Genomic DNA, 16,003 nt, shown 5'->3' on the forward strand with positions numbered 1-16,003 from the left:
AAGATGAGAGAGATAGAAACAAAAAGAAGTGGAAATGAAGTGTTTAAAAAATGAGGTGTGTATATATCATTACCCGTAAAATTACTAAAATAAAAAAGTTCAAAATAGGTAATATTTTTAATGAACACTTAACATATAACATTTTTTAACACATTTTTATTCAACAGAAAAATACTTAAAATGAAATGACACACGTTATGATACATGTTAACACACTTATATTTAATGGAAACGAAAAAACACAGTTGTCTCAACAGACACTTAATTAGTGTATGTTTGGATTCTCGTTGAACTTAACATGGATCAACGTTGTAGTTAACATATTAAAATCTTACTTCTCCAACTTACATTAAACTTATGTGACAAATTCTAACTTTTCTATTAGTATCTTAAAATACGTGAAATCATATTTTGTATATAACGCCAAACATATACTTACACTGTATGAGTATGAATTTAGATACTTTTCTAAAATACAGCTCGAGAGTGATCATAATCCTAATTTATGAGATACTAAATAGTATTGTTTTAAATTAAAACCGAAATATGCCCTTCAAGGAATCAAGGAAGGTGTCGAATGAGGGTGTTAAAACTAATTAACAAAAAGAAAAGAGGATATTTTTGGGACATGCAAATCTAAGGGCAGGGTGAGATGGAGATATTGGAACAGGTATGAAATGATAATGGTGTTTGAAAAACAATTTGATGGTGAGGCCTTTTCATTTCATTTCAATTCAAGAAGACAACACATGCAAGTGTAGTGCATGATGCAACTGGTTATATCTAATCAAACAGCTGGATGGGTGCCTCAACTCAACATTGCCTTGTTGCATATATAGCTAGGGTAGACCACAGCTGTCTACATTTGCATTTGCATTAATGCTTCTATACCCAGATATTTCCTACAGAGGCTTCTTCAGACCCTACAATTACTTGATAACCTACGCAACTGTTGTACTTCCACACTGTTAATTAACTTGTACGATCAATTCTGGTTTAACCAAAGGATTTTTTTTATGAATTCCTTCCTTTTATTTTTGTATTTCCGTTAAATTTAATGTGAATTTACGTTGAAATTACATACATGTTAAATTTTAATTTTTCCAATCTACATTAAATTTAATATATTAAATTATAACTTCTCCATTAATATTTTGAGAAACATGAAATCACGTCTAACACCAAACTAAACATACATATAATTTGGGTTTAGTTGGATATAAAGTACCAACAATGTCAAATATTCCTTTTATAGGTTTTTAGTTTTTACTTTTTAGTTGAACCCAACGGATGTCAAATGTTCCTTTCAAGCTTTGCGCATTATGAAGTTGTGTAATGCACATTCTCAAATTTTGATGCATCAAATGTGATTTTTAATTGAAAATTAATAGTCAATTTGTGACAGGGCCGTGTAGAGAGGTTTTGGGGCCTAAGGCGAAAATGTTGAAGTGATAAAAAAAATTCTTTCTTTAGAGAAGAAACAACGAGTGAAGAGCAAACTTATATAATACTATATTATATATATAAGTGATTAAAAACCTAAATGTTATGAGTGACACAATTTAATATTTTTAGTTTTCGAAATGTATAAACAACAACTATTTAATTTATTTATTAATTTTTCAGAAAAATGTAAACTTGCCAATACAAAATAATACTACTAATAACTACCAAAGTTGCACATCCCACGTTGAACTTTTAAGTTCTCACATTACACTAATTACATTATCCATATTATGATTAATGTTGCATAATTTTTTATTATTTCATTACTCTATCAAGTCTCAATAATATATTTTATATAGTATATACATATCTTATATAGTATATACATACAAAATATTTTTAAGGCCTAATATATTCTACGGGGCCTTAGGCAATTGCCTACTTTTCCTAGCCCCTGCACGGCCCTGATTTGTGAGACATGCCAAGAGTTGAGATTATCCTTCCTTGATCTAAATATTTATTAAATTAATTTTTTAAACCCGAACTCATTAATCAATAAGGTGCAGACTTAATGGACCGGATAAGATCTTATACACCTCTAGTTGACTTGGGGAGTTGGGTTCGGCACCCCACCTATGGGGCTTGGCACCCCACTTCATCAAATACGGAATTTATAATTTCGTATTCTCCCTATTGAATACGGAACTTAAAATTCCGTACTGTATTTAAGCATGCGTGTCACATTTTCAACCACTCATTATATACTAAAACAGATACGGAATTTTATTTTCCGTATTGATACGAAACTTTAAATTCCGTATTTAATAAAGTAGGGTGCAAAGCCTAAGGGGTGGGACACCAAACTCAATTCCCGTTGACTTAATGTCAAATGTTCCCAAGTAACTATTGTTTCTCAATGAAAAAGCTAGTTCCTTCCCAACTATGTACATGCTTCATCCTTAAATGGTTCCTATTCCTCCTGTGAAAACCGTACTTAGTCAAGTTCCATCACCATCACATGGTATTCTCTGCCAGTTTTGGGAACTGAGCTTTTTCTTTAATTTACTTACGGAAACTCGATCATAATTCATAAGCCTAAGAAAATAATACACATTTTATAAAGTAGCAATATGTACTTTTTCATATTTATCATATCGCCTGGAATTTGTTGTTACTTATAGCTAGCCATTGATGTAGCAGATGACTTATCAGGCAGTCTCACTCAGTCATATGGCCTGGACTCATATGATTGAATTAAGAAATCAAGGGAATCTGTATAGTACACACGACTTGTCCTTTCTTTCACTTCCTTAATTTCTTGTTTCTGTTCCCCCCATGCTTTTTCTTTCATCTTCCTCGATTTTTACTTTTTACGGCATTACAAACGAGTAACTTCTAGTGATGTGTCAATGTTTCTGTTGCATGTTAAAATATTGGGTCACTTGTACTTAATTTGAAGATTAATATTTCTCACGCACCTCCTTTCTACCTTCATCTAAAGTGAAAATTTAAGGAATAAAATAAACAATAATATTTCATGTATACTCAAGATATTTCATGTATACCCAATTTGGTTCACTAGAATGAGGTGATTGAGGTCAAACAATCCGGTGGGGTAAATTATATAATCCTTTTTAGATATTCATATTGAAAATGATGAAAGTAAAGATGGAAAAATTAAATTAGTTCATTGTATAAGTTATTTTAAAAAATACATTATCTTAAATGAAATTAGGTAAACATAACATCATGACCCCTTTTTTTGTCAAAATAATATCATAACCTTATATCTTTGCCATTTTTTTTGCATCAAGAAAATTTCTATAATAGCTGCGATGACCCTAGCTGGCCCATCTCTTCTAGTTGGGCTAGAACATTCTCTTCCCATGCTTGACAAAAAATCCAAACCACATTGACCCAAAAATAAATAAATTCAAACCACTTGTTAATAATTGAAGCCCAAAGGTATGAGTAGAACTTTCTTTTTCATGAATATATAAGCATTTGCTCAAAAAAAAATGAATATATAAGCATTGGTAGTTAAAAAGAAATTATTTTGACAAGATAAAGCATCATAACACATCTTCTATTTGTAATCAATCCTCAGATGTATAGCTAGAGTTTATTCTTTGCAACTCTTATTTGAAAAAAAAATTTATTACTCTCCCTTGAAACTTGAAAGTATCTACTACACCTTAAAAGAAAGACAAGAAATCATTATTCATAAGAGAACTTCCAATCTGGGCCGTTTATTTGACTCTCTCTCCATTTTGACTCTTTAATCCCGGCCCTTCATCTGTGAGACTTTTTCCCCTCTATTCTACTCGAGCCTTTCTATTTCACGTCACAGAACGCGTTTATGCTGTATGCGATGAAGGAGAGGAGTGTGTCCATGGTTTGATTTCGTGGGTAATCGTCATCCCTGCAGGCCCTGTCTCTGTAGCGTGAGGATCGTCATTCTTTCAGGTACGTCCTCTGTTCCCGTGGTTAGGTTTAGGTTTGGTTGCAGAAGGAAGCAGGAATGCGAAATGTTAGGTTTTACTGTTGAGCACAATTTTGTGTAAAATTTCGTCACCATGACCCATGTTTCTTCAATCCTTTCTGTGTTAGGTGAAAATCAGAAGGAAGATAATAGATTATTCAGGAAATTGTTCACAATTTGTTGTCAACAGATCATGTGTATCATAACTCATACATGCTTTACTTTGTCAGTTGATTGTTTCAATGTCAGTTCAGTACAACAAGTTTGGTATGCATAGTTGTCAAACAAGTTTGTTTCTGACATTCAATTGAATTTAAGTGAATTTATTTAATCTAATTCTCTAAGGTTTCTCATTCTCAGTTTTCTATAAATACTGCTATTGTGTGTCATTTTTTGTGTTCCTGCTCAGAGCATTCTCTTTTGCTATTCTCCTCATTCCTGTAGAGTACAAGAGGGTTGGTAGTGGTGATGTTCCAGCAAGTTTCTTTTTGGCATCCAATTCAATTTAATTTTAATTTATTTAGTTCAATTCAAATGTCCTAGATTTTTCACTTGCAGTTGTCTATAAATACTATCATTTTGTGATCTTCTTGCTGTGCTTGCTCATAACTCTTTTCTTTTGCTATTTCTACATTTCTACATAACTGATAATTTTCTTTTAATTGTGATCGACTCATAGGTTCGTGTTCTTTGATGCCTTGCAAATGGAAGACATCACTGTGTCATATGATGAGGGTGGTTCTTTTGATTCTATGGTTGGTTCTTTTGGCTTATATAAAATATTGTTTTTGAGTTTTTAAATTAAACTACTCAATGGATTTACCATATTGTTCTTAGCATTTCCTGTTTGTTCTTCAATGCTATCTAAAAAAACCATCTTTGTGCTATGCTATCTACTGATTCCTGGTACATATAGTCACATGCCAAGGATTTCTGAAGGGACACTTAATTGTTTTATGGAATTATTATCTGTTTTATTGCGGTTTTGAAGATTTGTCAAGAAAAGAGAACTGGAAGGAAAGTTTAAAACTCTACTTCTGTTGGTTTTATGCTCACCGTGATTTAGTTAATGCTCAGCAAGTTCATTTTTGTTTGAAGGACTTCGTCACTTCGCAAAGAAAACAAGTTTAGAGAGAAAAATCAGAAACTTCTAATCCAGTTTACCTCCTGAAATGTCTTCTCAATAATAATGATGCCTTGCTGCGGGACTGGAATGAAGCATTCCAAATAAAGCCATTGTCTGGACATGTTTTCTTCATTTCGGTTCGACCACTGATTTAATTATCTTATTGGTGGGGGATAGCAAAATATGTGTTAGCTAAATTTTCAAGATTTGGCAGCTTACTCACTTACTAGATCATACCAACATGCTTTCTTCTTTAGCCAACTTTTTCTTTCTCAGATATGGTTATCTTTTTCTGGTTTTGGTTTGTTCATTGGATATTTGATTTTTGTTATTTGGTGCTTATAAATTGACCCTCAGTTGTGTTGTTGTTCATCCAGTGGTTAGTTCAGCAGAGAGAACAAATGCGGTTGAGTCTTCTTGTGCAGTTTCAATGTCGTTCTCAGGCGGGTGAGTCTCTTCCTCATTCATCACCACTCTCATATCATGTGAACCACATCCAATCATTCACAGAATCACTCAAAATCTCAACTTTATTTATTATTGTGTTTCATTCTTTCTATTTTTTTAAAAGAAAACTAATGTGCCTTTTTCCTTAATGCTGCTTCCTCCTTCTCTTCTACTGAGGAAAGATTGGTTGACTGTGTCTATTCATGATTGAGTTCTTTAATTATAATGGTAGAACTGCACTAATCAAAGCTATTAGTAAAATGTGAATTTCCTTAATCTTACCTCTTCATGTAAGCCATCATTAGTTATTAAAATTTCTTTATTCTATTTTTGTGCTTTCTTTGGCCAAGCAAAATTATAATGCCAAAACAAGTGCTAAAATTGAACTAACCATATATGTGCGCATGAGGCCAGAAACGAGAATTCTGTCCTACACTACATTTGTCCTTCAATTAATGACTACATTGCATAAATAATTTCTAGAGTGTAGTTTACAGTTTACTTATTTCACACAATCTAATGCTGAACAATTATGATTGATCATTTATACTCTTCTAATATTAAGATTGGAGCTGCAATGAATAGGCAAACAATTCTTTTATTGGTTTATCATTATTGAACCTGTTAAAATAGTTGAAAACTTATATTTTCCACATTCCATGTATAAGCAAATTCACTTGGGTTCAATGGTTGTTTTGGGTTGAACCTTCTTTGTTCTGTTATTGATTGTGATTTTAAAATTAAGCAATACCATTTGTATAGGTTGTAAATACATGATCCATGGAGCCTACCATCTCCAATGCACCCTGGCTATCTATTAGCAACCTCTTACTTTTCACATTCCAAGAAGAACATAGTATGGCCAAGCCAAGAACACTTCAGACTAATATGCGTAGGTTTTCTTTAGCATGATTGTTTTGACCTCTCTTCTGCTCATGTTTTCTTTAAGCGACTGTCACTTTTTGATACTTAGTTTAACACTTTTCTCTTTGTTTCTCTATTTAAGAGTGGTTTAGCACATACTGCATAAGTAAATATGTTTAATTTGAATTTGTTTTTGTTAGATCTTATGGATTTTGATCCTATATATTTTTTCCAAAAAACCTGCTATTTCTAAGTTGCAATTTTCAGTATTCACAAGCACATGTTTTCAAATTCACTGTTGACTTTCTTCATTTTTAGGCCGGCCCTCATTCCTTTTAGGCCTGGCTTTTGGGCCTCCACTAGAGTTGTAGAGAGATTCACTTGTGTACCCTAGCCAAAATTTCCCTTCTCCAGCGTGAGGATCTCGCAGCCTGATTCAGCCTGATTGCTGAATGTCATTATTCTGAAGTTTGGTTTGGTTGGATAGTATACCAATCCAATTTAACAGTACATTTTTTTTTTCAGAATTTCTTGATTGTGAGTTTGTTTAATGGTCGGTGAAGGATCAGGTGTTTCTTAATTAATTCAGAGAATAACTTTTTTTTACTATAAACTGAGGTTGTCCAAATTCTCTTGAGTCTAATCACACAAGGTGGATAACAGATTGGAGAAGTGCTAATGAACATTATGGTAAAAAATCATTTTTTTATAACAAGTATCTATATATGTAGTTAATGTGTTTGAGTTTCCAAGTAACGAATATGTTAGGTTGTCACTCTTTATTTGTCCTTCAAAAGATAACTGAACCTTGATACGCACTATGCAGCTAAATATATGGTATCTACCAGCCGCGAGCAACTAGCTGATCAGCCATATGACAAATTCTTCTTTTGCTTCTTGTTTTTGTCATTTGACATGTTATGCTGAATGGACATGTTGGTGAACGTTTACTTTCAGATCCTAATGGTTAGTAATCCAGTTCTCTTATGATCGCCATCAATACACTTTCTATTGTTTGTATTTGAAATTTCTTTAAACATATGAGGGCAAGGTTCAGCGCAATTTTCATGTGACTTTGTGGTCTCAAGTTTGAGGTATATATGTAATTATGTATTAGCAATTTGCAAAATGTAAAGTAAAAGAGATGTGCAACTTGCATTTTACGTGAACACCACCCACATTTTGTTTAATCATTACCTTTATTACTTTCAGGCTTTAATCAACTTGCATTTTTCATGTGATTTTACGAGTTTGTTTTTTTATTCTGGTTTACAGTTTGAAACTGAGACCTCATGTGCTATGGGATTTGGCTTTAGATGTGGGTTTTTGGGTCTTCACCACATGTAAGCCCAAAGGTTGTAGTCTTTCATTAGGTTGGATATGAAGTTTCACCTTTTATTTCCTAGCTATATCCTCTCACTTATGGTCTTTCATTAGTTCCTTTCATATCCTGATGTTATTATTGTTTGTGCTTCGGAAGCATAGTTAATCTTTTCTTCAATTTTAGGGAATTCTTATCAAATCATGGAGGATTTAAGTTGTGGTTCTCTTGTCAGTAACAAGCTTGAGCAACTGATCATTTTAAGACGCACTGATCTGAGACAGATGAGTCAGGTGAAAAGTCTTGCATCTATTTTCTTTTCTTATATTACTTCATTTCTCTCTTAATTTCGTACTCTTTTCTCTCCCTCTCTTTGTTTAGTTTCTTTAAATCCTTATTTTTCAACACAACAACAACAACACTCATCTTTTCTGCAACACCAAAACGAATCACTTGAAAGGTGAAACCAACATTTTCATTGCTATTGTTATGACTTTGTATCCCTTTTTTAGCTTTTAAGTTCAATATACGCCTTTCTTTTACGGTCTCCTGCTTGATGGAATTTATTACTGGTTGTTAGTGATTCATCACAAACTCTATATATTTCTCTTCTTTTCTAGTGATTGTAAAATGGGTGTTTTTTCTTTTCTTTTAAGGTTGGATTTGTGCAATTCATAAGTTCAAGGATTCGCTGCTCATGAACCACTTGCCAAGGCAAAGAAGAAAAGGCACTGACTAGCTTGAACTTTTTGGAGTATTGGTGTAGGGATTCATAAAGGATAAGTCATTTCAAGGTGGCCTTAGGATCCAGATTTATGTCAGGAACCATAGTGTGATTCAGAACCTACTCCAATCATCCGTTGAAGTTTTATTAGGTGTTATCAAAATTTTGTTTCTGTCTAGCCTGAATAGCAGAATCAAAGACTACTATTAAATTTTCCTTTGAAAGTTGTGATCCATTAGTCTTGGTATACAAAATGTGAGATGTTTTAGAAAGTTGTGATCTCTTTAGCCATAACTTTTTTTTTTGTACTGGACATTTTTTCTTCAGCTAAATATTTAATATCTAACAATGTGCAACAAGGTTCAACTATGTTACTGAACTGTGGTGTTGGTTAAGTCTTATATGGTGAAATCTGATGTTGGGTAAAGCTTATATTCTTGTGTTTTTTATGTTCATCTTCTGCAAGTAATAAACACAAAGAAACACCAGCAGTAGGTTCTCTTGGCATAAGAATTCAGCATCTATGCTTACTTTCTCACTTATTAGTAGAAACTAGAAAGTATGAAATGGTATAATATCTCATGGTAGACTTAACGTGATGGTCATATGCCTACAAGTTAGCACCTTATCTTATTTTACAATGCTATTAACAAATCCTGAAATGGTTATAGAAATTGTAGTTTGGATCCCTACATCTAATACACAATGTACACAACAAATTGATGACCGTGTAGATTTTATTGGAACATCTAATATAAATACACAGAGTTTGCTTGGATTAAGAGACTCTGAGGTACACTTAATATATGCTTTGTGTCACTATATTCTACTATTTCTAAGAGCTTGTAAAAATAATAATTTTAATCTAATTGTCAGCAGTGTACCCACCACAAGTCACAACCTTGGCTGATTGAGCATCATAAATTTAATTTTTAGATATTATGATACTTTTAATATGAATGCTTGATTTCTTTCTTTGTCATGTTTTTCTCAATTCCATGGATTTCGTGATCCTCTTCTATTATATTTTTTTTATTAACAAGGTTTTATTTTATAGGAAGAAAAACATTCACTAGAACTTTTGCATAACTTTTATAATAAAGAAAAGGTTATGCACCGAAGTATTTTTATAGTAAGATTTAAGATACTGAAGTTCAAATTATTAAGTGAAGTTAAGAAATTATTAATTTCTACAATCTGTGAGTTAACCAGTTTCATTTTTACCATCTTAATGAACCAATAAAATTATTTATATAGGCTAAAAGCACCTTTGCCCCCCCCGATGTTTGAAGTTAGTGTAAATTCTGCCCCTATTCTATTTTTGTCGATGTTTCTATCCCTCATGTTTTCAAACAGTGCATCGTTTACCCCTATGTCAGTTAGACGTTAAAAAACTAACAGAATGAGCTGATGTGGTTTTTTCTTTTTATATACTTTGGACCTGCCACGTAGTAATTATAAGTGAAATTGGAAAAAATGGGCAAGAGAGATTCGGACTTAAGACCTGTAAGTAACAAAATATGCATTTAACCAATTCAGTTACATACATAATTGAGATATACATCAAGCAAATTTAATTTATATCATTTTCTTGATCATTATCAACTTCATATACTCTTCTTCATCTCTCTAATCCACTTAGGAACCTCTCATGAGAAAGTCTGGCTGACGGAGGGGTAGACGGTGCACTGTTTGAAAACATGAGGGGTAGAAACATCGACAAAAATAGAGTAGGGGCAGAATTTTCACAAACTTGAAACATTAGGGGTCAAAAATACTTTTTAGCCATTTATATATAAATAAAATAAAATATTAGAATTATATTCCACTTATCTAAAATGTGATTGGTCCACCTATGACCATGTGTTATTTAATCCAAATTTTTTCATAAGTTATTTAGACAACCGCAGTATATAATTGAAAAGATTACAAATTATTAGTATATAAATTAATTTGTTCATCATAATAAATTACATAATTAATTATGTTAAATCATAGAATCGCTCGTGCATTGCACGGAAACGGGTTACTATCCTAGTTACTCTCCAAATGAAGATTTAGCATTGTTGGACTTGGAAAGAAAAATTCACATGAAAATATTTGGCTAATATCACTTAGTCAATCCAAATTCAATGTCATTATACATTGCACCTCCTGATCGTGATGGCATGAACAAGTGGCAGACTCGGATCAATGTTCATGCTGTGACAGATATCACTTTTCTCTTGAGATTGTTAAGAATTTCGTGAACTGAAACCTTTCAGTTGGCTGCAACCAGATTAACGTGAAAGCTATTATCTTTTTCCAAGAGGGTCCTGAAACTTCTGCATCTGTTAATTTGTAAGTTTCCTCATTCTTCACTCTCATGGTAGGCTTTTGCTTCAGCTTGTAAACTATCGATGATGCCCCATTATCTCATTGTTTTTTATTATGACCTGTTCTTATTATTTTATCATCAATCAAAACAATGCTCAAATTCTTAATATCTTAATCTTCTCATAATTTTTCCTTAAACCCGGTTGTGGTAATTCAGTCACACTACCCAGACACTCTTCTATATACTATTATACTCTTGGTTTGGCTTCTTCATGAGATGATTGTGAAACCTGTTTTGTGTGTATGTTTTTATGTTGTGCAGTTGACCTTGCTTGAGTTGTTATTGCAATATCCAAGGTTACCTTGAATCTTGATAATAATTTGTAGCAGGTAATGTAATATTGTCCTGCATTTTTGTTTTTAAGTGATATGTGGAAATTGAGTTTTAGGTGATATAATGTTATTGTGCATTTGAGTGTGTCTTGTGTGCTCTCTGCATGGTTTAATTTCAGGAGATTTTGTTCTTTTTCAGATAATCATGTCAGGAACTTTGCATAAAAGTAATATGAGGTCTAACGGCGAAGATCTTCGAACCGCTCTACAACCTTTGTTGAAGCTTCTTAGTCTTACAGTCATAGGATTACTTCTTGCAAACCCAAAAATGCAATTGATTCCAAAAGCCACATTCAAACTCCTCAGCAAACTTGTATTTGCCCTGTTCTTACCCTGCCTAATCTTCAGTGAACTTGGTGAAAGCATAACTCTTAAAAAATTTGTGGAGTGGTGGTTTATCCCAGTTAATGTCCTTGTGAGCACAGCTCTAGGATGCATACTAGGGTACATAGTGGTGGCTATATGTCGGCCGCCGCCGCGGTTCAACAGATTCACTATCATCATGACAGGATTTGGAAATACTGGAAATCTCCTTCTTGCTATAGTTGGATCTGTTTGCCACAACACTGAGAACAGCCTATTTGGAAAAGAATGCAACACAAGTGGGGTGGCTTATGTCTCTTGGTCTCAATGGGTTTCTGTGATTCTTGTTTACACCTTTGTTTATCACATGATGGAGCCTCCTATGGAGTACTATGAGATTGTTGAGGATGAGGCTGAAATCAATGAAGAAGGGCCACTTAATGATATCAGTAGGCCACTCCTTGTAGAAGCTGAGTGGCCTGGCATTGAGGATAATGAGACTGAACATTCCAAAACACCCTTTATTGCAAGGATCTTTAAGAGCATTTCAGGTACAACTTTGGCATATTCACACACATTTTCTCTTTCATGTCACTAGTTACTGCAGTCATCAAATTGTTTCCGTTGAATGGAGATAGGACGGCTCAGATTTCAAGTTCTGGTTGTAACTTCAATTTGTTGCGTTAAATTTAAACCGTTTGATCTTCATTCAATAGTTATGATTTGCTGACTGCAATGACTCTCCACTATATTTTGACTGCAGTAAATCTGCGTCCATCACTTATCATATCTCTTACTTATCTTGCCTATAGTCTTTTCTAACTCTGGGAGGATATGGAAATATAGTGTTTATGGAACATTTTTGTTTCAGGTATGTCCTCTTCTAGTATTCCAGACTTTGACATCACAGCAGAAAGCAGTGGGAGCAGCACAATGTCCCTTAGGTGTTTAGCTGAGCCTAGAGTTGTTAGGAAGATCAGAATTGTTGCAGAGCAAACTCCAATTCAACAGATACTTCAACCCCCAACAATTGCATCTCTACTAGCTATCATCATTGGCACAGTGCCTCAGCTGAAAACATTTTTCTTTGGAAATGATGCTCCAATGTCTTTTATGACAGACAGTTTGGCGATTTTAGCCGGCGCAATGGTACCTTCTGTGATGCTTATACTTGGGGGCATGCTGGCTGAAGGGCCAAATGAATCAACACTTGGAATCAAAACTACAATTGGAATCATTGTGGCCAGACTAGTGGTGCTTCCTCTCCTAGGAATTGGGATTGTGGTGTTGGCTGATAAGCTAAATTTCTTGGTTGAGAATGATGCAATGTTTAGATTTGTGCTTCTGCTGCAGTACACAACACCAAGTGCCATTTTACTGGGTGCAATTGCAAGCTTGAGGGGTTATGCAGTAAGTGAAGCTTCAGCAATTCTCTTCTGGCAGCATGTGTTGGCTCTTTTCTCTCTTTCTGTGTACATTGTAATTTACTTTAGAATAATTGTCTAATTTAAAGTTGCTGCATATTTTACACCTAACATTGTTCTGGTATTAGTATACAGATAAAGTGATCATGAATACAAATAATATTATTATAAAAAAAACTGCTTCTTACATGTGATGAGGGGGTGTTTATAATTAAACATTTTTTGAGTGTTGCAGCTGGCTGATCTTGCACTTCCATTAAATTTTGTGTTAAATTAAGAGCATAAGCTTATTAGAAGTGCTTTTCACTATACATTCCATTAAATTAAGTGTTTTTCACAATACATTCTTTATGTTAAACTCAACATTAAGGTTTAAGTAATTGTAGAAAAACCTTAATTTATTGTTTGTGTGTTGAGACACGTATTTTACATGTCTTATCTTCAAAGACATTTTACTACTATTTACACAGGAATTAATAGGGACAGAATCAGAATGCTTGGTCTTAAGTGTACCTCGGTCATGCGTTTCATACCATTTAAGTGTTGATATGATCTTTCTATCAAGAGAAGATCGAGAATCAAATGATTTAGCACTCTCAGAAAGCAGATCAAAGGCGTCTTATTCAACGAATTCAGATTATTCTACGAAATGATCTCCCAATTATGGGGAGAATTCGCAAAACTTTGTTTGATCACTAATGCTTTTAGTTTGAGTTGGCTTCTGTGGTGCCGGTGAACAAGGTGATATTGAATCCTCAAAGCATTCAACTAAACAATATGATTTTCACCGACAAGAGAGGATAAAGGAAGTGAATAATCTATTTGTTCCATCATCACAAATTATATCATATTACAAGCATGTGCTCATATGTGGATTCATTCCCCCATGAACGTGAACATAACATTAAGTTACGAATGCAACTTATGAGGGATCGACCACTGTTCTAAATAAAGTCAGACGAAGAACTATTGTTATTTGGAGTGCTAGAGATAAGCAATAGTAAAAACTTAAGAAATTTTATTTAGATTATAATGAGTCTTTATTTTTGTTAAATAAATAATATTTTTTTAACATTCATAATATGTTTAGATTATAATGAATTTTTATTTCTCATGTACCAAAAAAAATTATAATGCGTTTTACAAAGTTTTTAAAAAACATTTATATATAGTTTCTATATGAAAATATAAATAAACTCATGCACATAGACATAGTGAAGCCATGAAACTGAAACATACAAAGAAAATAGAAGCAAATGAAATGCCTTCATTCCTCGCTGAAACCCTAATCCCAATTTTGCTGCCTGAAGGCTCTCGACGCCGCCCAGTTTGTCGCAACTAGCGCCGCGCCGCCGTCCTTTCACTCGCTCGGTGCCGGCAGCCGCGTGCAACGCCTCTGTGTCGTCAGTTGGAGTGTCTCCCGTCGAGGTAAAGCGAACTCACTCCCTCCAATCTCCATGAATAGTAGCAATACACGTTTAATACACACATACTATTGAATACTGATTAACACACACACACACTCAATCAGAAACTGAAACAAACTTAACATTCAAATCATTATTGATTTTTTAATATTATTTGCTGCTTGCTGTAAACTACTGTGGTGACCATGATTAGAATGAATTTCTGATTGAATTCATAGTGATGAATCAATGATAATCACAATTTATTATTTATCTTAATCATAACCAAACCCTAATATTCATTGTTGCTTTCTCTATCTCACTTTCTGTTTCTATATTTCCTTATTTTCTCAAGCATGGACAATGAATCCAAGCATCTGCCTCAAGATTTGATAACTAGAATCCTGCTTAGGTTGCCGGTGAAGTCTCTTTTACGCTTCAAGTGTGTGTGCAAGTTTTGGCGGTCCCTCATATCCGAACCCGATTTTGCAAGATCTCATTTTGAACTTGCTACTCCTCGACTCGTGTTCAATGCCGGTCTTGGTGTTCGAACCATGGACTTTGAGGGATCGCTTCACTCTAATCCTATTTCCGAACCAATAAAGGTTGACTTTTTGCCTACCCCATCTCATACTCCAATTTTAGGTCCAAATGACTTTTTGTCTGCCCGCCCTCGTTTTCAAATTGTAGGTTCATGTAGAGGTTTTCTGCTGTTGAATTCTAATGAAAGCCTCTACTTGTGGAACCCATCCACACGTGTCCATAAACCAATACCTTCATCGCCTTTTTACACCAACGTTCATGGTTATCTGTATGGTTTTGGGTATGATTCATCAAAAGATGACTACTTAGTGGTTCAAGTGCCCATTGCACCAAGTTCCTCCTCACCTAGATGTTTAGAACGTGTGCAGTTTTTCTCTATGAGAACTAATATGTGGAAATATATTGAGGGTATCAATTCACGTCCGTGGGACCACTCTAGGAGTGCTCGACCTGGGTTGCTCTTCAATGGGGCCGTTCACTGGTTGGCTTATGATCATGATAAATCAAGGGAGGTTATTATTGCCTTTGATTTAATGGAGAAGAAACTTTTACAGATACCCCAGCCAAAGGATCTCTGGTATGATCTTTCATATTGTGATTTGTGGGTGCATGGAAGTTTTTTGAGTCTAATGATGAATGGGAGCGATACACTTGAAATATGGGTTATGGAAAAATACAAAATACAATCATCTTGGACTGAGACTAGTCTATTTCGTAATGGCATTTACTACCTTTCCCCATTATGCTCTACAAAAAGTGGTGATCTTGTTATGAATAGTGCACCAGAACTTGTGAAGTATTTTTATAAGGCAGATCAGCTAGAGAAGCGCGATTATCAAGGTTCTGGTTCGTTACAATACACAGTGCCGATGTATACAGAGTCTATCTTTTCACTACCCGGTGTAGGTGAGCAAAGCTAAAAAAGTTGGCTGACAATAACAAATGAGAATGATTTTAGTTAAGTTGGATGTAAAAGTTCATTCATCCTATGTAACTCTTTTGTGTCTTCAAGAAAATGTGATTTGTTTTACATTCTAATGTGTGCTAATGTGGGTTGGAAGTTTTTCCAAACATACTCGTAGACTAACAAAATTGCCTGGAAAGAGAATAATAAGAGTTCGTATGAAATTGTAGGAGTCTTCTTGGCATCTTTTCCTTACTTCATCGTTATTTTTAACTTTTCTATGCACTCTATCTCTAAATTTTTT

At 34.1% G+C, this 16,003-nt stretch overlaps 2 protein-coding genes across 3 annotated transcripts; both read left to right on the forward strand.

Annotated features, from left to right (window-relative positions):
- The first annotated feature begins 10,696 nt into the window (after window positions 1–10,696).
- LOC130718567 (protein PIN-LIKES 2-like) lies at window positions 10,697–13,035 on the forward strand. 2 transcript variants are annotated; one of them, XM_057569174.1, is made up of 4 exons: window positions 10,697–10,934; window positions 11,049–11,116; window positions 11,259–11,973; window positions 12,294–13,035. In XM_057569174.1, exons 3-4 carry the CDS (start codon window positions 11,265–11,267, stop codon window positions 12,926–12,928), a joined length of 1,344 nt encoding a protein of 447 aa, XP_057425157.1. In that variant the 5' UTR covers window positions 10,697–10,934; window positions 11,049–11,116; window positions 11,259–11,264; the 3' UTR covers window positions 12,929–13,035. The 2 variants fall into 2 exon arrangements, with proteins under 2 accessions (XP_057425157.1, XP_057425156.1); XM_057569173.1 differs by having other exon boundaries at window positions 10,697–11,116.
- A 1,021-nt stretch (window positions 13,036–14,056) lies between these two features.
- Window positions 14,057–15,833, forward strand: LOC130720616 (F-box/kelch-repeat protein At3g06240-like). Its single transcript, XM_057571284.1, has 2 exons — window positions 14,057–14,274; window positions 14,608–15,833. The coding sequence occupies exon 2, from the start codon at window positions 14,609–14,611 to the stop codon at window positions 15,713–15,715; it is 1,107 nt and encodes a 368-aa protein (XP_057427267.1). The 5' UTR covers window positions 14,057–14,274; window position 14,608; the 3' UTR covers window positions 15,716–15,833.
- Window positions 15,834–16,003: the final 170 nt, after the last annotated feature.

This window comes from Lotus japonicus, chromosome 5, assembly GCF_012489685.1.
Source record: "Lotus japonicus ecotype B-129 chromosome 5, LjGifu_v1.2".
In the NCBI taxonomy this organism is placed as follows: domain Eukaryota; kingdom Viridiplantae; phylum Streptophyta; class Magnoliopsida; order Fabales; family Fabaceae; genus Lotus; species Lotus japonicus.